The sequence below is a fragment of the Numenius arquata genome, chromosome 14 (genome assembly GCF_964106895.1).
Source record: "Numenius arquata chromosome 14, bNumArq3.hap1.1, whole genome shotgun sequence".
Classification (NCBI taxonomy): Eukaryota; Metazoa; Chordata; class Aves; order Charadriiformes; family Scolopacidae; genus Numenius; species Numenius arquata.
Window position 1 is genome coordinate 16,941,744 of NC_133589.1, and position 23,695 is coordinate 16,965,438.

The following is a 23,695-nucleotide window of genomic DNA, read 5'->3' on the forward strand; positions in this document are numbered from 1 at the left end:
GCTGCGAACGTAATACATTCATACTGATAGCTGGAGAAATGAAGAAGGACTCCAGAAATGAATAAGAAAACCATAAAATCACCAGTCATTAGGAGATGACAGGCAGCAGATCTGTTCCAATGCTCTGTACCGTGCTCCATTATTTAGGAACATTTCAGATGAAGAGACAATTCATTTGAGCTGAAAACTGCGATGTGAGTTTGTAAATTAGATTTTTACCCTTAGCTTGAAAACTTTCAAATGAATATTTTAAATATTTACAGCCGGTTTCTCCATTATCTACCTGCTCCGGAGACTTACGCTCTGGCTTCTCATTCTTATGCAACAAATGATGTAATTGAATGTGTTTTTAAACCTCGGGGAAGAAAATGACACGCTTTGCTTCTTTTTCTAGCATCTGCAGTAAGAACTGCGGAGGAGCCAAACTTGCTCTTTTTCTGGGGTTATTTATCGGACCCCAACCATGCTGACGGTAGACACAGAGACAAGTTTGCCAGAGGCACAGGGAAGAGTTGTTGCAGGAAATAAGAGAACCCGCAGTTCAAGTCCTGGCAGGGGAATAGGGGCAGCTAATCAAATATTTGCCTGGCTGTGTCATCTTACAACAGAGCACTAAGTGTCTATTTGATGCGGAAGGAAATAATCTAGAAGAGAAGTCCACGAATTTCCAATTTGCGATCCCCTTCCCGGTTTTCCCATTTCTGATGAAAATTACAGAAAACATCCCCCTCTTCAGGCCTGTCTTCTCCTGTCTTGCCTTCCCCAGATGTCCTTGTGGGCATGAGCAACATCCCGCACAGGGATTTAAAGTGCTGATTTCTAGCGGATTGGCCGCTTTCTAGTAACCAGCCCTGGGCACGCTCCTTTCCACAGCAAATATGAGGCAACTGACTCCTCTTTCTTTACCAGACTACCTTGAATAATCTCAGATTTACTCCTGGGTGAACACACGCAGCTGGTTGCCAGCACATCACCCACAGGACTGGTAACCAGTAGGTTATTTTGGCTAAGTCTGAAAAGGACACTTGAGTGGAATGAGTGACCTTGGGTGGGTTGTTCCATGTTTTACTCACACATATGTTTGTCTTTCACAGAAAAACTGCCTTCTTCCTATACTTCAAAGGCTGGTGAGGTGCCACCAGTGCTGGCGTTGGGCGTGAGGGGGCCTAAAGCCCGTAGCACCTTGCAGAATGTCATTGGGCCATCTGACCCTCAGCTGGCCAGTGTGACGGACTGCGGTTCCATCAACGCCATCTACTGCAGGAGCCAAGAGGAGCCTCTTCTTTACCTGCCCCACCTGGACAGTCGTGTGCACAGGGAGCTATGCCTGTGGTTTGGAGGGAGAGCTGCTGGTGCAGCACCGTGGGCTGGTGTCCTGGATCCGGCTTCCCAGTGCGACGGCACAGCAAGGTGATGGCCCTGGTGGCTGTTCTCACAGGCAAAGTGTGGCACACAGCCAGCCTCCTTTGTCTTTACATATCAGCCTTCTGCTAAAGGTCTCAGTGAGCAAAAGTGCAGGGTGGAGACAGATTGTCTGTTTTTATATTTCCAAACCAGTCACTAGAGCCTGTAAAAGTCCTGTCTCGCATCATAGATGTGTCAGGGCATTGGGTGGGAGACTCTTGCAGATGCTTCCCATCACTTATTCCCTGGTAGCTAGGTCTGTAATTCATACACTTGAAGCACCTTGGGCCCTCTAAAACATTTGGTCAGACTGAGCTGAGACCTCCTCCAGCTGTGCTTGGTGCTGGAGAAGTGTGTGCCACTGAGTGCCCTTTGCTAGAAAGCTTTGCCCTATGTCCCTTCCATATCAACGGAGCAGAGATGGCTTCAGGTGGAAAAAGTGCTTTGGAGGATGGTGACCGAACTGCGTGAAAATGAAGGGTGGCTTATAAACTTTGAGCTCTAGGAAACAGCATAAGAAATGCAATTTAGGAACTGATGACATAGCAATAGGAAGCCAAAAAGTGCTGGGAACAAGTGACATTCAGGAGTCTGGAATCTTGCTCTCAGATGGGTCTGGGTATGGCTGCACAGGGAACCGGACTTTTAAGAATCTATGAATCCATCATGGAACCCAGGTCATCTGTGCTCTGCTGTGTAGTGCTCCAGGGGTGGGGGCTACCGCTCCCAAAGACTCACTGAGAGTGTCTTGGACAGAAATGGATCCACCTAATGATTTTTAGTCTTTAATCTGGTTTATAACATTGATGGTAGGCTGCCAGAATGCCTGCTGTTGGCCTTGCTCAGCAGAGCAGAGGTGCGTGAGGGAAAGGGGAGGGTGGCAGGGAGCAGAGCTGTGTAAGTCGGCACTGAGCAGCCCTTGCACAGCACCCACACCTGCAGAAAGGCAGAGGGAAGGCTGGGTCAGCAGCTTGGACTCTCTCGTGCTCTTTCCCAGCACTCTCATCCCAAACCTCCCTGGAGCTTTTCCTTGATGAAGATGAGTACTTTCTACAGCACAAACCCATCAATTCCACGAAGGGCCACGGAGATGCTGGGAGGGCTGGAGCCCCTCTGCTGTGAGGACAGGCTGAGAGAGTTGGGGGGTTCAGCCTGGAGAAGAGAAGGCTCCGGGGAGACCTTCGAACCCCTTCCAGTCCCTCAAGGGGCTCCAGGAAAGCTGGGGAGGGACTCTGGATCAGGGAGGGGAGCCCTAGGAGGAGGGGGAAGGGTTTGACACTGAAAGAGGGGAGATTGAGATGAGATGTGGGGAAGAACTTCTTTGCTGTGAGGGTGGTGAGAGCCTGGCCCAGGTTGCCCAGAGAAGCTGTGGCTGCCCCATCCCTGAAGGGGTTCAAGGCCAGGTTGGATGGGGCTTGGAGCAACCTGGTGTGGTGGGAGGTGTCCCTGCCCAGGGCAGGGAGTGGGACTGGGTGGTCTTTAAGGTTCCCTCCCACCCAAACTATTCTATGATTCCCTTCCTGACGATTTTGCAGTTTCCTGGACAGAGACTCAAACCTAAGGACGCAGGAAGCACATTTAATCCCGTGTGTGTAAATGAAGGGCTCTGCACTCAGAGGTCCCTTCCCTCTGGAGGATCAGACTGGCCTGCAGAGGGAAGAAAAGAGGCACTTATCTTTTTTTGGCTGCTGAAAGACACCCCTGTAGTTGTTCCAAGTTCTGTGGCTTGAAGCATTTATTTTACAGTGCTTTATAAAAGATTTGGCATAGGGCTTCAAGGAATTTCCACCAACCAGGAGAATACCAAACTATGTATCTCTTCTCCCTGTCATGTTTGTCACACAGACACAATCACACAGGATGCCACCCTCTGCACTGGGCTTTTCAGGCCTTTTAATATATGTTTTTTATAGTTTTTAATATACTTTTAATATTGCTGAACTGAATAGGTGATGCTGGTGTGAAACTCCCCAGCAGAAAGCTCAGACAAAGCCCTGCAAAGTTCTGGATGAGTTTTTAAAGCTCCTTTCTGACCCTGGATGCTGGGTGTAGCGTGTTACACCCTGTCAGCAGCAGCAGCTGGGGGTGAGGTGTCTGTGCTCCTGTCCTTGCTTTCGGCAGAGGGCAACAGTGTAGAATTAACCTGGTGCTCGTGGAGGGGGTTGTGTGTCAGGGTTCAGTTCTGCTGAGCCATGAGCAGTGACTCTCACCACTGAGAATTAGAAAAAAAAAAAAAAATCAATTTGGCAAAGTTTCATTGCCTTTATTTGTTTGTTTTCCTCAGGTATGCTTTTTCCCTCTTACAAAGATGATGAATTCTGCTCCTCTGGTATAACTTAGCCAGTCCAGAGCGACGCTATGTTCTAAATAATGCACTTGTCTTTCTCCTAATGCCGGTAATTTGGTCCATTGGGAGACAAGAACACAAACTGTGCCTCACATGGCAGTTTTCAGATTATACTTGCAAACGCCGTGGTCTCCTGGGAGGGAAAGAGCAGGATGTGTTCCAGCCAGCTCCATGGTGGTGAGGGATGAGACGGGCAGGTTTGCCCGAGACAAACCCTTCCACAGGCTGCGGTTTGCCTTTCTGTTGGTCCCTGGCTCCCGGAACCATACCTTATGTTCTCTGGGTTGTGATTTGGTCCTTCTGGATATGTTGTAGAGGTTTCACTGCCGTGAACATCTCTGCCAGACTTGATTGTGCTTGTTGCCCGACACGAACCTTTAAAACTGGTTACATTCTGGCTAAAGAACCAGAAGTGAATACAACTATGATGTATCCGTGGGTAGGAAAAGCTCTGGTATTGAAGCCTGATGTATTTCTTGATTCTCAGATTTTTTGCCAAGCTCACTACTTTGCATTAGCTGCTTTTAATTGAACACAAGAGAGCCTCGGGGGGGAGTAATGTAAAAAGATGTTCAGTCAGAGAGACCTTGATGCAGTTCGTGTCATGGACAAGGGATTGAAATGGCTTTTCCAGTAAAGCAGTTTTACCAGCGATGCTTCTGTGGCCCTGGGTTCGTTGTGGAAAGTAGGTTTGAGTCAGAACCTGGCATAACAGCTTTTAATATTTATTGTTTTTCTTTAGCTCTCCGAGTCCTTCATCACCTGGGGCAGAAGCAGATGAAGAAAAGGTCTATCTCCAAGGCACGGTGCTGTCTCGACCTCCAGCGATGCTTGTTGCAACTACGAAAGGTCAGTGTTAGAAAATGAATCCTGAGGTTTTATGGTTCTCCTTTGCTGACAATATTATCTGACTCCAGTCCCTGCCCGTTTGAGGAAATCCTGCCTCCCTGGATTGCTCAGTGCTGTGACCTGCCCAGTTTTAGAGCTGGGAATGAATTTCTAGTGAAACACCGTTGCCTAAAATGAAGTGATGGAGAAATGTTATCACCTCACCCTCCTCATGGGAGTAGCTGCTGGAGTCCTGTAGGCTGCTTAGATTTCACTAAAGGGGAAAAAAAAAAAAGGGGGAAAAAACCCACCTCACAAGAAATCTCTGCACACAGGGGCCTGTTCATCAAAGAAACAGTCGTATGAAGACCTAACAGTGTCCTTAAACTACATGTTTATCTGATTAGAGATCATCTGCCTCTACTGGTGAAGAGTTGAATATAATCATCGTGGGTATGAAATGGTCAGGACTTCATTCAGGGCAGGACTGACCACTCAATCAGAAAAGAAAGCACTTCATGGGGCTAATATTCACTGGCTATCGCCTGGCTCTGCCCAAATCCCTCTTTTCCCTTTGTAGGAGTAGTTTTCCAGGTTCTGAATTCATACGTGGCAGCAGCGACTGTCTGTGTTCACAGGAAACCTGCCGAGGCGTGAGGCCTTACACCAGGCTGAGAAGGATCCGTGTGGTGTCTCCTGTAGAAAGCCAACGTGCTGACAGTCCCAGCAGATCTCAGGCACGAGCGATTTTTCAGACAATGCTCTGAGAGCATTGCTGTCTGGTTTCTACTCCCACAACTGAGCATAGTTTCGCAGGGGAAAAAAAAAAAAAAAAAAGCAACTGTGGGGAGTGGAAGCTCAGCAGCTGTTGGGGAGAAGGTGGCAGGAGGAAAGCAAGATTGTACTGACAGAGAAAGAAGGCATGAAAGATTACGGGAAAATTTGCCAAAGAATGTATGAGGAAAGAATGAAAGCATAAACCAAAAAGATGAAGGGAACAGAAAGTGACAGAAAGAAAATGGAGAAAGGGGGGAAAAAAAAACCTCTCACCTTTTGAGATACACTCCTCTAACTCGTACAACTGGGCATGTTAACTCAGGTAGCTTGGCAGCCAGCCATTGGCTCTGCGTATTTGGGACTGGTATTGATGGCAGCTGGTTGCTGCTGATGGAATGAGTCACATTTTCTGCCTTCCCTTCCTTTTATGGCCATTAATGATTCACATTTGCTGTGGGCTGCTGAGTTACACCACACCACGTTCCATCTGTATTTGGGCTCGGGAAGTCACTTTCACGCTTTGCTCCTCGGAGAGAGAACTGGATCATGACTCTCGGAAGAGAAGTTGAAAAGCTGGTCTGGGAGCAGACACCCTATGGGGTCTTAAGGAAAGGAAACATTCGGTGACTCCTTCCCTCAGGTCTCCAGCAGCTTCTCCTGGGGATAGGAAGATATACTCATGCAGAGGATTTAGAACAAATATACTGCTAATCCCACCAGATAGATCTGCCCCTTCTCAGTAATCAAAGTTTTACTGACCCGAGCAGGCATTCTGGTTAATTTGGGATAAGTGCATGTGAAAAATGTTTTTATAGAAGTTTTATCATCTGGAGAGGAACCCAAATCATGCCCCGTCCTTAGTAATAAACACAAGCTTTCCCTTGTTTTGTTGTCATTGCTTTGAATTACCAGGCTGAGCCTTGGTCAGATCCTTGCGGGGGGGAGGGCAGATATTCATATCATAAAGTCTAGAACCAAAAGAAACTGCTGATAGTCCTACCCCCAAAACCAGGTGTAATTGGGCCACAGCGATTAAAATACTCCAACCTCATATCATTCAGTTGGAGCTAAGAGAAATTAACGGGGCAGGGTAGAGGAAACCCATGTAGAAGTGATACTGAGGATTTGTCTTCAGAGCTCACTCTTGGCAGGTTATGGAGACCTGAATGTACATTGCGTACAGAAAAAAAGGCTGTATTAGGACTAGGACAGTGTAATAATGAAGGTGATGGTAAAAGCAGAGACCCAAGATAAGATTAGAACGAAGCAAAGACCTCAGGTAGGTCAGAGGCTTCATGGAGAAGTCTTGAGCTTGTACCTAAGATGGGGCATAGACACTGTTCAGGAGGCCTTGTAGGCTCTTTCTCCTGAGCTTGCTCATAGCATGTGTGCCACAGCATGTGGCGGTTAGTTTGGGGTTCACCTTAGGAAACAGGAGTCTAAAAACCCAAGGTTCTAACCCAAAGTAAATTCTGGTTGCTTCTACAACCTTATCTACTGGGATGAGGGATACAAGGAGAGCAGGAGCAGCCAGACCTAGTGGATGAGAATGAGGTAGGAGAGAGCGGGCTAGTACCATTGTCATGATGACCAAGGACAGATGGTACCAAACCAAAGAGTGAGGTGAAGTCATGATGACAGGCTGGCCCAAAGATTCAGGAACCCAGGCCACAAGGCAAGCTCTAGGATGAAGGTTAAAGAGCGGACAAGAGGAAGCAGGATGAGGGGTAATGGTTTTGAACTGGAAGAGGGGAGATTGAGATGAGATCTGGGGAAGAACTTCTTTGCTGTGAGGGTGGTGAGAGCCTGGCCCAGGTTGCCCCGAGAAGCTGTGGCTGCCCCATCCCTGGAGGGGTTCAAGGCCAGGTTGGAGGGGGCTTGGAGGAACCTGGTGTGGTGGGAGGTGTCCCTGCCCAGGGCAGGGGGTGGCACTGGATGATCTTTAATGTCCCTTCCAACCCAAACCATTCCATGATACTATAAGATTGTAGAAGCTGGCTACAGCCTAGGAACAACTGATTTAGTTACCCATCAGTGTGGCCAGGCTTATCAGCTCCTTAGCCCCTGAGGGCACTGGTGGCTGTGGGACTGCCAGCTGTAAGGTGACAGCTCAGAGACAATCCGGTGGGGAGTGACGCACAGCTGGCACGTGAGCCACAAGAGAGAGACATCCCAGAGAGATGAATAGCTCATAGATAGCTTGATAGCCCTCATGAGACAGACTATCTGGGGTAGATGATTCATAGAGATATTACTGATGATGCCATAAGCTTTTCCGTTCTAGGTTGGCCTCTGATAGCAGTCATTATGAGCTGGATAGAGCAAATAGACCGTGAAATACAGTGTCACCAGTTGGGATGTGCTTCAAGTTGGAACTAGCCCCTGCCTTGCATCGATACCACAGCTTCTGTGGAAATAACATGCTGCTTTTCTTACCCTCTTTTTGATCTAGGGGACATCATTTTGGTGGCGTCACCTGTGGTGTCTCCTCACGCGTACGGTGATGTGATCTCGGTCTGTACCTGTTGGGGGTTTCTTCTGCAAGGAGTCAGAAGGCTGCAGCTTTCGCCCGAGCAAGCCCTTGCGCTGAGCATGACAACGAGCCAGGTACCGGGCAGAACGCACAGCGCAGTTTTACACCTTGGGTTGCCGGTTGTTCTGCAACTAATGATGCCATGAGCTTATGGATGTGTGAACCCACGCTCCTCTCGTAAACGTTCTCAAGGACACTCAGCCTCTCTTTACCAGCACCCCTGTTCTCTCTTTTCCCATGAGTGGTAGCTTTCAGTGCTGTCTTTTTTTCTTTAGGAGGAAAATTCCACCAGGCCTCAGCCTCTTGCTGAGAGCAGAAGCGTAAATTCATAATCCGGCCTCCTCCTACTAAGGCAAATGTGAATTTTACCATTGATCTCAAAATAAACAAGAGCAGGCAGTAGCCACATAAACCAAAACAACAATTTCTGATCTGCAAACGTGTATTCAGGAGAATAGTCTCCATCTCTTTTGATGTTTGATTATGTATTTCGCAGCCCCTCTGGGACAGCTTGTGGCTTTTCAGCATGAAGTCCCCTGGTTTAATACATTCCAGATGGGTTGCTAGAAGAGCTTTCCTATTGTCAAAAATAATAACTTTTTTCTCTAAAGCTTTAACATGATGATAGATTTGGGTTAAGAGTGCGGTTGGCATTTTGACAAGTCAGCCTAATCACAAACCTAAGATTTCAGTCAAACTTAACGTATGCAAGAAGTCCAGTTCTGCACTTCTTACACGATAAATCACCTGGGAATCATATGACACTTTCCCTTCCAAAGCAGTGGATCCCTTCCTTTAAATTATCATTCTTAGGGCATGATTTTGCTGTGTCCATCAGGAAACGCGTCATTTTGCAAATGAAACTGTGTACAAAGCCCCTCTTTTCTCCTTGTTCTGTCATCAAGCCTGTGGAATAGCACTGTTCCTGCCCAGAATATTTTGTAGAATAAACATAATTGATTTATGGAATATTACAGCCCGAATAGCCAAATATTTGGAGCATGCTCCTAAATGGCCATTTAAGAAGTTAATGGCAGCAAATACTGCTTCAATGTGCTGTTTGGAGCTAAATGTTTCTAAAAAACCATCCCTCCCTTTGGGACTTAAGATCATTTTGGCCTGAGTGACCTAGGATGGTACCACATCAGCTGAGTTGTAACTTTGTGCGTTTAGTCCAGCTCAGTTGCAGGGTGGAATATTTTAATGTTAAGCCTCTTCCCTGAGGTTTAAATTAAGTTTCTCTGTCTCATGAATAGATGACGCATGAACACCTAGTGATTGGAGGTTACTGTGGTCAGCTGGTGAGCTTTATCTCATTTTTCCACCGTAACTTAACTATTTGTTTGAGCCCGATAGTGATTGCATCTGGATTTAGAGTCTAATCTGGCCCTCGTCATTTCAGATTGCTGCATTTTGCCCGAGCAAGGTTTCAAGTTCACCTGATAGTTCTGCAGGAGGAGAGCTCTCTGCTGAACCACGCCTGCACTGTCTCGTTTTGCTGCTGAGAAAGGAGAATGCTGTTCGTCACATTCCTGCCTTGGTAAAAGGTAATGCTTTCACTGCGCAACAGCCTCGGAAAAGAAGGTTTGAGTTTCAGTGCGTGTGAGCTCAACATTCACAATCAAACCACAGCTGTTACGTTGCGGGGATAGGTTTATTGAGAATATCGGGGCCTGATAGTTTTGCTGTACGTATCTCCAGACCAACATGTAAATCGGTCACTGCTACGTACCCAACAGAGAAACAGGTTGGTCTTTGTCGGTTGTTTGATCTTTAGCACTGGAGCCCCTCTTGAACTTGGAATCGTGGAGTAATTCATGGTGGAAGGGACCTCAGAAGGTCTCTCACCCGATGTCCTGCTCAATACAGCATCAGCAATGAGTTCAGATCAGGATGCTGAGGGATTTTTTCAGTCAGGTCTTGAAAATCTGCCAGGATGGAGGTTCTCCCACCTCTCTGGGCCTTTGTTCCAATGGTTGACCATCTGGTTTTCCTTTATGTCAAGTTGGAATCTTCTCTGTTTGAATTTGTCAGCCCTGTCTCTTCGCTTCCCGCTGTGCTCCTCCATAATGGTCCTGGCTTCATCACCTCAATAAACTCCTTTTATTGCACAGAGAGGTTGGGTGGCAAAAATGTATCTGTGCCACTGAGCCTGAGGACAGCACCTTGATCCTATCGGCCTCCGCCCAGAGTTCTGCATACTTGTGACTTCCAAGCATCTGAACTGTAACTCATTTTCTATGTAGGGACTACCAAAAACCAGACAAATTGCTGCCCCAAATCTTCTTACCTGAGTCAGCCTCTGTTCTGAGGCTTAGTTCAGGAAAAGCCGTATTTGATTTTCTTAAGGATGAGCTGATGTAGGTCTCGCAAGCAACAGCAGTGACCAGGAGGGGAGAAAGAACTCGCCCTTCCTGCTGCTTCCTGCTCTGGCAGTTGCTTGCAGCAGGAAAATCTATTCCTGCATGTTCTCCAGCGACATCCCCTTCGGACTGAGAGAAGAAGATCGCTGTTGCTGACCTCTCCATTAACACCACCACAAATAGCTCCTGCTGGAGACATTCATCCACTGCCCGACTGCTTCCTTTAATCTATCCACAATAGAAAAGAACATTTAGAAGTTTGGGAGAAAAAAAAAAAAGAGAATTCAAAAAGCCCTCTGCTTTTTCTCCCGAGACTATCACAGAGTGTTCTGAAAACATGTACAGACACAGTGGATTAATCATGGCAGACTAATTGCAGCACCGTGTCACCTGCCGCCTGTAGACCCAAGGAAAGTTGCTCATTAAAGAAGTACAGTTTCTGCTGCTTTTCTCGCAGAGTGCCGCAGATGATGTTTATGGTGTTCGTGTTTTGCAGGGGGAGATTTCCGCTACAAATATATAGGCAGGCACCAGAACAAAGGATATTCCAGAAAAGTAGAATGTTTTCTGTCCTGGTAGAGAACTTGGGTTTTTTTCCTTTGTGGACAGATTTTGGAGATGCCTCTCTCCATGTGTTCTGTGGTTGCTTCAGAACCGATCCAGAGAGATACCTTATTCCATATTCCAGAGCCCTGGAGAGGGGAAGCTGACTTTCTTGCCACGTAAGCTTTGGTTTGGCCTCTGGGAATCAAAGAATTACAGAGTGGTATGGGGTTGGAAGGGACCTCTGGAGATCATCCAGTCCAACCCCCTGCCAGAGCATGGTCACCCAGAGCAGGTCCCACAGGAACGTGTCCAGGTGGGGTTTGAATGTCTCCAGAGAAGGAGGCTCCACCACCTCTCTGGGCAGCCTGTTCCAGGGCTCTGCCATCCTCACAGGAAAGAAGTTCCTCCTCATGTTGAGATGGAACTTCTTATGTTCAAGTTTGTGCCCATTACCTCTTGTCCTGTCACTGGGCACCACTGAAAAAAGACTGGCCCCATCCTCCTGACACCCACCCTTTAAGTATTTATAGGCGTTGATCAGATCCCCCCTCAGTCTGCTCTTCTCCAGACTGAAAAGACCCAAGTCCCTCAGCCTTTCCTCAGCAGAGAGGTGCTCCAGGCCCCTCATCATCTTTGTAGCCCTTTGCTGTCCCCTCTCCAGCAGTTCCCTGTCCTTCTTGAACTGGGGGGCCCAGAACTGAACACAGTGCTCCAGATGGGGCCTCACCAGGGCAGAGTAGAGGAGGAGGATGACCTCCTTCCACCGGCTGGTCACACTCTTCCTGATGCGCCCAGGAAGCGTAGAATAGTGCTAGGATTTGAGCGGGATAAATCCCACACTAAGAGGTTTTGCATTTGTAACCAATACCCCTGAGAAGCAGTTCCCCCTTCAAGGTCTTGAACCCTCTTTGGTTTTCAGAACAAGGAGAAAGTCAACAATCGTTCCTGAAACGGAACAAATAAGTGTCTTTGGGTTGTGGATCTCTGTCTTGAGGATCAAACACCATACGTTTTTGTCCAAGCTTTACCTTTTGCCATGCCTTAAGTTTGAATAAGCAGCAGGTCACGTTGCTGTGGCAGCAGCGGCACATGTATTGGTTCCTCCTGCCACCTGAATTTTGAAAAGCAGATAGGTGATTGTCAGCGGTACGAGCTCCCATCTCTTGTCAGGGCTACGTTTGACGTCTGAGGTTTGCCACCAGCCTCCAGCACTAATAATCCATTTCCCCTGCTATACTGCAGTGAATTTTTGACAGGCTCGTATGGTAGAAAGCAATCAAATGTATACGAAGTGATTTAAAAAATAACAAGCCGTTAAAACTGTGGTGTGAAATATTATTACAGGAGGCTGAGCCGATTGTTGTGGAAGTGTTGTGTATGCAGTGCCTGGGCACAGCCCAGCCTTTTGGAGGACGAATGGGAACTGTGAGATTGCTAGTTCCGAGCATTTAGTGTCTGTGAAAGTGGCGTGGAATCGGATGTTTTCCAGACTGGGAGTTACATGAGCAGAACACGATGTTTCTGCTCAGGTCTGCAGCCTGACATCGCCTCTGTGGCCACGAGGGGCTGTGTCGGATGCAGGACACTTGCACCTTGAGGTGTAAGACACCTGGAGGGGCTGCACTCAAGCGCTGGCCTCAGGATTTGTGACTCCCCTTCCTTGAGGACACCAGCTTATTTAAGACGCTTCTTATAATTCAAGAGCTGTGTAGTATCTTCTGTGCATTTGTTCCACGTTTCAGTTCACAGCAGGAGTTAGGAGGTAACAGAAACAACTGGGGAGATGGTCACAAAGCAGAGGTGTCCCCCAGAGAAAGCCTCAATGTTCAACAGCTCCTTGCCCCACCGTAAATAAATATGGTTTGGGAGAGATAGGATGATTGAGTTGCATTTCGAGGGACTCTTGATGAGGGAGGGGAGCCATAGGATCAGGGGGAAGGGTTTGACACTGAAAGAGGGGAGATTGAGATGGGATCTGGGGAAGAACTTCTTTGGTGTGAGGGTGGTGAGAGCCTGGCCCAGGTTGCCCCGAGAAGCTGTGGCTGCCCCATCCCTGGAGGGGTTCAAGGCCATGTTGCATGGGGCTTGGAGGAACCTGGTGTGGTGGGAGGTGTCCCTGCCCAGGGCAGGGGGTGGCACCGGATGGGCTTTAAGGTCCCTTCCCACCCAAACTATTCTATGATAAGCAGAGTGTTTTCATGTCAGACTGCACCAGAGCTCTGTATTTCTCATGTTTTCTTTCCTTCCACGCACAGGACTGACGGGTGAACTGGCCAAGCAAGGCCTTCTTGGCAGGGGACAGAGCAGGCAGCTGGACCCCGCCACGTGCTTTCACGGGGCTCCTTACACCGAGGCCTTGATGGAGACACTGGGTACGTCAAACCTACGGGAGACGCATTATTCCGGTTTTTATTATAAGGTCTGACAACCTCATTAGGGGATTTTCTTCAATAGGAACATTAGGAATATGCTTGTTGTCTATAATAACTCGTTTAGTGTTCTGCTGCGCGTCAATCATGGTAACTCTAATTAGATGTCTTCTGTTGCTGGGTAATGAATGGAAGAATCAATAGAAAAATGAAATGGAAATACCTTTTCTAAGTAAATTAAAAAACATGTGGAAAAATAAATTATTGAAATATGACATGATAACAACCAATTAAGCCCTAAACCTACCATAATTAAAAGATTAATATCCAATCAATGCGTATTTATTGCCATAGTTTCAAGAGAAGTCAAAATGAGAGAAATTGGTGGGTAAGCACGTAAAGCTGCAGTTTGCTGAAGGGATAAATGTTGGCAGCTGTAGTTCTTCTGTAGGTGCAGAGAAGGCACTTTGTCATTTCACTTAGATGTTCTTAATTTTAGTTTATATAGTTGAATTCACTTCAGTAACTCATTCATTCAAAGCTGGGAAATGGATAGGACTTGAAAAAGCAAGTGAATGTGTTTTCTGTTATAAATCTGGGACTCAAATGGGTAGGAGAGTCTTAAACCAATAAAGGTTAGGCGTGGACCTGCTGGAGTCAAGTTCCGAAGAGAAAGGTCTGGGGGTCCTGGTAGACAGCAAAATGACAATGAGCAAGCAGCGTGCTCTTGTGGCCAGGAAGGCCAATGGAATCCTGGGCTGCATAGGGAAGAGTGTGGCCAGTAGGTCGAGGGAAGTCATTCTCCCCCTCTACTCTGCACTGGTGAGGCCACAACTCGAATACTGCATCCAGTTCTGGGCTCCCCAATTCAAGAGGGACAGGGAACTACTGGAAAGAGTCCAGCGAAGGGCAACGAAGATGATTAAGGGATTGGAGCATCTCCCTTATGAAGAAAGGCTGAGAGAGCTGGGACTCTTTAGCCTGGAGAAGAGAAGGCTGAGGGGAGACCTTATCAATGCTTATAAGTATCTGAAGGGTGGGTTGAAGGAGGATGGAGCCAGACTCTTTTCAGTGGTTGCCAGTGAGAGGACGAGGGGCAACGGGCACAAGCTGGAACATAGGAGGTTCCACTCAAATATGAGAAAAAACTTCTTCACGGTGAGGGTGCCAGAGCCCTGGAACAGGCTGCCCAGGGAGGGTGTGGAGTCCCCTTCTCTGGAGATTTTCAAGACCCGCCTGGATGCAGTCCTGAGTAACATGCTCTGACACGCTCTGGGCAATCCTGCTTCAGCAGGGGAGTTGGACTGGATGATCTCTATGGTCCCTTCCAACTCTAAAAAAAAATTCAGTGAAATAAATTCAGTGAAACCTACTAGTTCCATACACTGGGAGGTCATGGTAATCAGGTGTTTATTTCACCAGCCACAGGTAGTGTTTTCTTATGTATTCAGCAGGTTAATACAGTTTTATTTAACTAATTAAATTACTTTAAATTTGGGATATCAGGATTTTTAGTTGAAGTATATTGCTCTCCATACCAAATTCACACTAAATCATAAGGAAAATTAGTAATTAAATGCATGTCATCTGCCGTTTTCTGCATTATGAAATGTTAAGATGTAGGAATAACTGAGTAAATAACTGTTAATCTATACAATTGCTTAAATAATCATGTAGTGAAACAGTATGGAATCAAACACAGATTTCGGATGAGCCGGTGGTTCTGCAGGCTCTTCTGTTCTCCGTAGGACCAGTGATATATGCACGGTATTATAAAAGTCCCCAATTTAGCCCTCAATTGTATGTCGTGTAATCTCCTAGAAATCAAAATGAAATATCAATTTAATATGAAGTCAGTCATCAGTTATCAATCTGAAATGGATGCCTTAAATAACTTTGATGTAGATCTACCAACTCTGCTTAATGGTGTGAATAAGGATATCAAAATTAGGATTGAATAGATTGGCTTTTCGTGGCAAAAAGTAGTTCCAGTTAAGGAGCGTGACTAATTGGTAAGGGTTTGCTGTGATGCTGCTCCTCACGCGTGATTCTCTCTCTGGCCCTGCTGAGCCCAGCGTGAGGCGCAGCATCGCAGTGGGAGCACTGTAGCTGCTCAGTTGGGAATTAGACAATTCCTTCTCGCTAAAAAAGACTTTATATTTATTTTTGTGGGGTAACTAGTTCTGTTTTGATGATCTCCCTGGGTAGGAGGAGACCTCAGCGCGGTGCCAGATCCCTGTAACATCCTTCTGCATCTTTTCTGCAATCGAACATATGCTTCCGATCCTGACATGGAGCAAGTTGTCACGCTGGCGGTGGTTGGAATGGATGCCATGAAGAGTGCTGGAGACCTTCTTCGCCAGATCCTTCTTCCTGGGGACAATAACCCATGTCAGAGTGCAGGTGATCCTAGCTCTTGGAGGGGGCTGGAGAAGTTGGTCAGGAAAGTTTATCCTATCCAGCTGTTTTTATCATAGATTGGTTTGCTTTGGAAGGGACCTTAGAGACCATCCAGTCCCACCCCCTGCCCTGGGCAGGGACACCTCCCACCAGACCAGGTTGCTCCAAGCCCCCTCCAACCTGGCCTTGAACCCCTCCAGGGATGGGGCAGCCACAGCTTCTCGGGGCAACCTGGGCCAGGCTCTCACCACCTTCACAGCAAAGAAGTTCTTCCCCAGATCCCATCTCAATCTCCCCTCTTTCAGTGTCAAACCCTTCCCCCTGATCCTATGGCTCCCCTCCCTGATAAAGAGGAACATAAAGAAAATAACAGGAACATAAAGAAAAATGTGGTGAGAGGGGCCTTGGGAAAGAGAATGTGTTTCTTTGTCCACCTGCCTAAAGATCTGAGGAGTTTATCATGGCTAGTTAGCCATGGGCAAGGCCACTTTTCATTACGCAAACAGCTTAGGTGGGCATAATTTTCTTCAGAGAGTGGCAAATTAGTTCAAAGATGTGCTTAGGCTTTACTAAGCCTTTTGTGTGAGCCAGAGCGTTGTGTCTCTCCCTAAGTACGAGGAAATAAAGCAGCTTCCTAATTGGGGCACAGCACTGGGAATTCAGAAGTCACAGACTCTGTTCTTTCCACTGACATCCTTTGTGCTCAGAAGCAAGACGCTTCACGCTTCGTTTCCTCCTGCGCAGGGGAGGAATAACGACACTGTTCCCCCTTTAAATGCTCACAAATGCCTGAGGAGTGCTGTCCGGTGCGAAGCAGGACGACGATTTTATTTCATGCTACAGATGGCATGGAAGCATAATAATACGGGAAACGTACAAACAGAGGGCAGAAGTCCCGCACTCTGGCTCGTACGATGTTGTATCCCCGCTCTCTTGGAACAATACCGTGGAGTAAGTTCTGTATCACGGTAGGCCAGGAGGAGATTCCGGCTGATAGAAACTTCCAGCAACATGCATTCATGGATCGAGCCCCTAAATACGTTGCTATGTTGGAAGTAGGACTACTTTATGAACACAACAACATTTAAACTACTTTAGAGATGAGGCAGCTTTAAATTGTTGCTTATTACTATGATGAATATAGCTTAAAATGGAATGTTATGAGGTGATAAAGGATCTATAATTATGGATTATTCTGTGTCAAACCACGTTGTTATCAGTGTATTCTCAGTGTTTCCCTCTCAGCTTTCCTCCATTAGCTGTGTTCTCTAATCAAATCATGGCACTTATTCTCTGTGGCTCCCTGTTGAGTTCCCAGATAGCCCATTCTTTTGTTTTCTCTGTAATGTAATTTCCTAGCACTTGTGTCTTGTGGTTTTTTTCCCAGTATATTTCTATATCTGCATTACGGTCCGTTTTGGATGCAACGGGGGGGCAAAGTCAAAGCAGCTTTGGAACTTATTGTCTGGTACAAAAAAAAAAAATCGATGTCAATTTAGAGCACTTGTCTCCCAAAGCAAACCCGGCTCCTGTGAAACCCGTGCTGTCAACTGATGCTAAACAGGTTTCTCTTGACTTGCAGAAGGACCCGATTCGGTATTCGAGCTCCTGGGTCTCAAGTGGTTGCCCCGTCTCACTCGACGTCAGGCCGGAGAAATAACCCCTTTTGAGGTTGGGGACACTTTCTGGCGAAGAAGCCTCGATATTCTAATGTCAAACCCCGTCCTTGTGTGCGCGTTACGGCGGATCGACGCCTTCGGAGCTCTTGCAGATGCATTGAAGAGATTAACGCAGCACAGGGAGAAGCTAAGCAAAAGTGAAAGTCTCCTACAGACAGTAATGGCCTTGAGCCCGGAGGTGACATTCAGACAAGCTGCCCTTTTCTTCACAGAGACTGATTTTGTAACTGGTAAGACGTGTTTTTACTGTTTATAATGTCCTCAGGTATAAGGTGTTTTGGGAATATATTGAACTTGGACAAAGGAATCCCTTCCTATGAGTTTTTCTCAGGCACAGAAAAACTTAATAATTTGGGGTTAAATTCTATGCTTGGTTGAATAATGATGAGGGATCTTAAATCAGCAGGAGCCAGTTGAGGTCATCTACAAGTTGGCCTATTAATTTAGCGTGGCTGTGCATGTCCTGGTGCCCTTTCTGAAGATCTCAAGGTGCTCCATAGATACTAAATAGACATTTCAGCAGTTGGCAGGACCAGTAAATAACACTATGCGTTTTGTCTCTGTATATAAGAGAAACTGGGAAACAGAGGCCGAGATCTGTCCTAATTTGACCTAATTGTGGTGCCTGACTTGTTGGCGTTGGCTGCCCTGACCTTGCCCCTGTACTCGGGGAGACAAAGGTACTTCCAGTCTGCGAGAGCTGAAGGAAGCAAATTTCTCAAGAATTTCTTTTTATCCCAGAAGAAAAGGAAGAGTTCATGAGGAATGGAGACCTTTGTTGTCAAAAGCTCCTCAGACGTCAGTGGTATGTCCTACCGCTGATCTTTCAGCATAGGAAACCTGCTGTTTTCCTGCTGTAGCGAGAAATGTACAGCCACACCTCTTCCCGCTAAATCACTGTGCGGACTGTGGTGTTACTGGTACTGCATGGTTTGGAGCAGCAGAGTACGAGCTCCCGCTGTTTTCTTCTAATATGAAATACGTCGGCGTATCACCTCTGTTCTTGGGGAAGCCTCAAACCTAGAGATAAACAGTTCTAAGCCCGCCAAGTTCTGATTATTCAAACGCAGAGATAAATCAAGATTGTGGAAACACCGCGTATGAGCTGAGGAGGAGTGACGCAGATCCAGAAGTGCATTCACGCTTTGTAATTTGTAGCCCTTCCCCTATCTTTTCGTGGGGTGGAAAAGTCCTTTGTTGTCAACACAAACTTAGGTGCTTGTGTCAAACACGCAGCGCTTGTGGAGCGCGGAGTGTCAGACTGGCTTTACTTGAATAGAGAGAAGAAAATGTGACGGTGTGGAGAAAAAGATACTCGGTTTAGTCTCACAAAAAGTTAGATTTGAGAGTGGACTACGTGGGTGTTTTATGTGAGATTGGAGAGCAAGAAGAGGAGGCCTTCACAAAAGAAGGCATCAGACATCCCTAATTAGTGTATAAAACTATAAGAATTCCTGAAATGCTGCCCTTCGTTAAAGTTATCTTGAGACCTAAGGCAGGATAAGAGGGAAGCAGAACTGCGAGATCGGTTTATTGAGGGAGGTTGTAATCACAGGGCCTTTTCCACGAAAGCAAGAGCAAAGGAGCGGAGCTGGAGCGTGACTTCACCATCCTGTACTATCTCTTTTATAAGACCATTACATTTTTCCCTCCTGTTTTTTGTTTTTGTGGGAGGAATGAAGGGCCCTTTGTGCTGGAGAACAGCTCTTCAATATTTCACAGCTAATAAAATGTCTGACATTTCCCCTGCTAAATAAAATCACCTTCGACAACCCTCGTCCCCCCAAAAAATGAAGGTCCCCCGCCCTGTGAATCCATAAAAATACGTCTCCTTGCTTTTACAGACACAGAACATCGCCCTGCTATGAAATACCTGCCCCCACCTGGAAAGAGGCCCAGGGCTGAAGGTAAGACCAGAAATACGCACCAGTTGCCTCTTGGGTAAAACCAAACCATTTTATACTATTAAAATAGATTGAAGAAAACTATAACTCTGCGTCCTGTGTCAGAGCCATCAAAATGGGATTAGTAAACCTTTGGTTAGACATCATGATCCCAGGTAATTAGGAAGAAAAGGCCAGATGGGTCCACGTGGTGCTGGGGGAAGGTGGTAGTACGGCCAGATCACCTTTCCTCTCCGCAATTCTTCTGTGCGTTCCTGGATGACCTATCCTGGGCTGGTGTGGCATGTAGGCTATAGGAGTAATTAATACCGGCTCTTTAGCAGCCCTTTTGAGGTGTAGATCTCAAAGCAGATGAGTTTCATGATGTTTTACAGAGGGGGTAAAGGCCGTTGCCCCACAGCTGAGTGACAGAAATCGGAGCGGAATGCACATTTCCTCAGTCTCAGGCAGGGGCTCTGTTCTTCGCGTTACAGTTGCCGCCCAGGTCACCACACGCTTCACAGATCCTAGAAATTCTTTCAAATAACCCCAATGATTATGAAAAAAATTGGTACTGCAAGGATGTGAGCTAAAAAGTTATGAGGCAAGGACCTTAGAGCTGGTTCCACCTTATATAGGTACTCTTGTTAGCCCAGAAAATAAAAAGAAAGAGAAAAAGATCTCATTCAAAGAAAAGAACCCTTTGGGTAGATAACTTCCAGATACGTTGCTCTGGGAAGTAGAAATACGTGGATTTCAGACAGTAATAAATACAAATGGCAATAATTTTGTTTTGAAAAACATTTTAGGTTTTTTTTACCTGCCTTGCATGTAGGTTAAACTTGCCAGTCACTGGAAAAGGAGGTCCTTTATCACCCTGGTGCAACTTCTCATTGCGCCCCAGTCCCAGACAAGCTCTCAATTCACCTGTGCCTTCAAGCGCCTTAAATTTTCTTCACCTCTCCAGGTCACTGCAGGTTGTAGATTAGACTGAAGGAAACATTTTTATATAGGCTGTTGTCATAAGCCCCAGTTCACTTGCACTAGACTCCTTTTATACCGCTCTGCTCTTATGAAGAACCGCTGAAGCGACTGTTCCCGGCTCCTTGGGGAACGGCAGTGAGGTTTTATCGGCAGGAAAGGACTGAGCAGCAGATCTGGGCTCGATAGGGATGCAGTCAGAAGACACAGTCCTTCTCTGCTTCCGAGGGCACAAGAGAGGACATTAAACAAAACCCAGAGCTTCTGGGACTCATACTGGAGACGAGGCAGCTTCTGACTTGACTGTGAAATGTTGGGAGCACAAAGGAAGCTTAAAAACTACCTTTAGTCACTCACTCCCTGCCTAAAATATGCAGAGTTGGGGGGCTGACCCTGGCTGGACACTGCGTGCCCACCAAAGCTCTCCCCTCCTAGGCTCCACCAATTACCGTCATGGGCAAAACAGACCCGACTTGGGGAAATTAATTTAATTTATTTCCAATCAAATCAGCATAGGATAAGGAGAAATAAAAATGATTCTTAAACACCTTTTCCTCACCCCTCCCTTCTTCCCAGGCTTAACTTCCTAGTGATGTCGGCTGCATTATGTAGAGATGATGGCCACATTTTCTAATTGCTGTCCCAGAACATGCATTCTGCTTACTCAAATTTATCTGTTTTTCTTATTTAGCAGGGCAGAGCCGGCGATGCCACGCAGAATCCCTGTTTTCCTACTTGCAAGCAGGTAAGAGAAGAGCAAATGGAAAAATGTGGTTTGATAAGGACTTTGTAGAACTTACTCTTCTAGATGGACCAGCCAAAAATAAGCAAAAGGAATATATATATATTTCCTGAGGCTTGAATACAGGCAGTGATATACATTCTCTTTTCTAAACATGCTGGGAGATCTGATATTTGCTTCTCTTGAATTTACACTTATTTTAAGCCTCACACATATCTAAAGTATTATATGTAAATCGTATATAAAATAAACAGTATTGTGGTTCTGTTACACTATGAAATCAGAACCCATGTAACAATTTTTTGGGGGTAAAAACCACTGGCCATGAGGAAAGGATCTAAAAATATTACAAAGCAGAAATACACCAGGCAATCTGGGCAAATCCAGAAAGGCCACGAAGCAGTTGGAACTGGAGATGGAAATTGGGAGTGTTTGAGGGCTGCCAAACAGGCACCTCCGGTTATTCACGATCAGTGGAGCCTGTTCTGTTGACAGACAGCAGGATTTTCTCTGACTGTTGTCACTTATAATCCCTGGGGAGAGGAAACCAACTCGAGGTGACAAGGTGTCCCACCTGTTTTCAACACTTGTCTTTGGCCAGACCAAAGTGGCAAAGTGACAAATCCCTTCTGAAGTGTCTAAAGTAGATAAATATGCAGCATGTAGTGATTCACACAGCGCAAGAAGGAGACTGTTTGCCCAGAAACAGAGCAGATGGTGAGTAAAACATCTTGAGGACACCGAACGTTTATGTAAGTGGGGAGCGGAGATTGCCGTTGTGCGTGCAAGCGAGCAGCTGAGGGGACGCGAGCGGCTCGCTCCCGCGCTTGCAGGCTGTTGCTATGGCATTTAAACCTTTCCCTTCAAGAATGAGGTGAAAAAAAAAATAGCAGATCTTTAAGGAGAGGGCTCCCTGCACGATAAGGGTTAAGTTTGCATATCAAGTCGGGAGGGCAGTAATCTCACTTTTTATTTTTGATCCCGTATTTCTCTGCACTGAATCAGCAACGTGCTTCTTGCCGTTTGAAAATAACGCTATGCCTTCAATTATATGTAGCATCGTTGACGCTTCATTGCGTTGACATCTGTATAATTAGTAGTGGGGTGTAGAGGAAACATAAAATGACGTTTTCTGTCGACAAACAGATAATCACGGATCAATTTTAGCAGCCTTGCAGCGCTCTTACCTCATGCTAATTGGCAGGGGTAGGCACCAGCAGGTAACGGGTCCTGGCTGACTGGTTCCCACACCACACTTGCCAATAAATCTTCGAAGGATGTTATTAGGATAAAATCTTAACTATATTCCTAGTAATAAGGTACGTTAGCAAAAATAATAATTTGAAAATGCTGTCATTTAAAAATGTAGGATTTTCTGCCTTTTAATCCATTTTGTATCATCAGACAGCGAAACTCTCCTGCTCTGCCTTGTTTTCTCTTCCTCGGGGCTGGCGGCTCAGCTGGGAGAGCTTTGTCAGGAGCAAGAAGTTTGTGCTGAACTTCCAGTTCTAGTAAACACAATTCTAGTCATAATAGGTTTATCACGTTAATTGGGACCTGCCATACTCGTCAGTGCCTCCCTGGAACATAGCTCTAACAGAGAGATAAACTATGAGGAATAAGAATTTAGTAGGTGCCTTAAGGATTATAGCACATAATCGCTACAGTTCAAAAGAAAAATGTAAAAGGGAATATTTTATCTCTCTTAAAACATTAATATATAATATAAAGGATCAAGTCTTATCCTACAGACCTGCCAGATAAACTTTTTGGACTCAGAGCAGCTTTCTTGCCAAAAATAATAATCTACAAGCCTAGACTGTTCTAGATATATTTTTAAACAAAACATTCAAACAAAACAAAATCCTATACGCGCAGGTTTTTTAACGACTTTGTCTTGTTCAAATTTTCATGAACTTCATGCCAGCTTTTAGGCAACCCCCTTCTACAGATGTCTGTCCAGGCTGGTAAACAAACACCACTGGGTGTTTTACCTGGATTTTTAGGAGCAGCTTTGGGTTTCAGTGAATGTGCTTTGTTACAGGAGCCCAGATCCTTTGCACGGTGCTGCTGATCAAACCCGGCGCCTGGAGTCATAGTCTTGCGAGGATCCTCTGGAAACTTGACCTAGAAAAATTCCGTGTGGTTGGGATGAAACACATAAACCTGGAAGCAGATGTTGCCTTAGGGCTCCTTTCTTCTGAAGTGAAGCAGGTTTGTTAAGAAACTGGCGGATCTGTGGCTGCGCTTAGGTTTAGCGTGGGGAAATCTGTTAGCTAGTGAATAATCCATTCCCGGAAAAACACAGAAATTCCCACCCGGGATTTCTGAGCAGTTGTTAGAAGTGAGCTATATAGAACAATCCCATCTGCAGCGGTATCAGACACAAAGAAAGGTGATGTGCTGACGGTTCCTTTTATCATATGCCATAAAGAAGCAGACCCGGTTTCTCTAAAACAAAACTTTGGAGGATACGGGCGAGACAGACCTCCCAGGAATGAGTTTAGTTGCTGATTTACAATGCTGACTGTTTAACTGCAAAACTGGGGTCCTCTCTGTCTTCCCAAGGTCCTTGCAGGTAGAGCGCATCCCAGGAGCACACCATACCCCCTGCACGTGTGCCTGGGTTCCCTTCTGCGCGGTTAAACCTGGGAGCCGGGAAACGTCCCTTGTCCTGTCAGAGAATACACCTTATATTATATTCCATGTACAGCTCAGTCTCTGTTCCAGGAACACGCGTTCAAGAGTCTGTAAAAATGACCTGCAAAGAGAGAGAACGAAAGTTAATGTTATTTCTAATGTCTAACAGACGATGAAGAGGGTTCTTAAATCTTGGGGCGTTA

At 46.2% G+C, this 23,695-nt stretch overlaps 1 protein-coding gene across 1 annotated transcript in view; it reads left to right on the forward strand.

Annotated features, from left to right (window-relative positions):
- DNAAF8 (dynein axonemal assembly factor 8) overlaps positions 1-23,695 on the forward strand; it is a 97,916-nt gene that overhangs the window by 50,917 nt on the left and 23,304 nt on the right. Inside the window, exons 16-25 of the mRNA XM_074158637.1 lie at positions 1,095-1,410; positions 4,494-4,600; positions 7,809-7,963; positions 9,292-9,436; positions 13,054-13,170; positions 15,376-15,570; positions 17,150-17,476; positions 19,091-19,153; positions 20,802-20,855; positions 22,897-23,066. Of these exons, the coding sequence (XP_074014738.1) occupies positions 1,095-1,410; positions 4,494-4,600; positions 7,809-7,963; positions 9,292-9,436; positions 13,054-13,170; positions 15,376-15,570; positions 17,150-17,476; positions 19,091-19,153; positions 20,802-20,855; positions 22,897-23,066 (1,649 nt within the window). The remainder of the gene's footprint in view (positions 1-1,094; positions 1,411-4,493; positions 4,601-7,808; positions 7,964-9,291; positions 9,437-13,053; positions 13,171-15,375; positions 15,571-17,149; positions 17,477-19,090; positions 19,154-20,801; positions 20,856-22,896; positions 23,067-23,695) is intronic.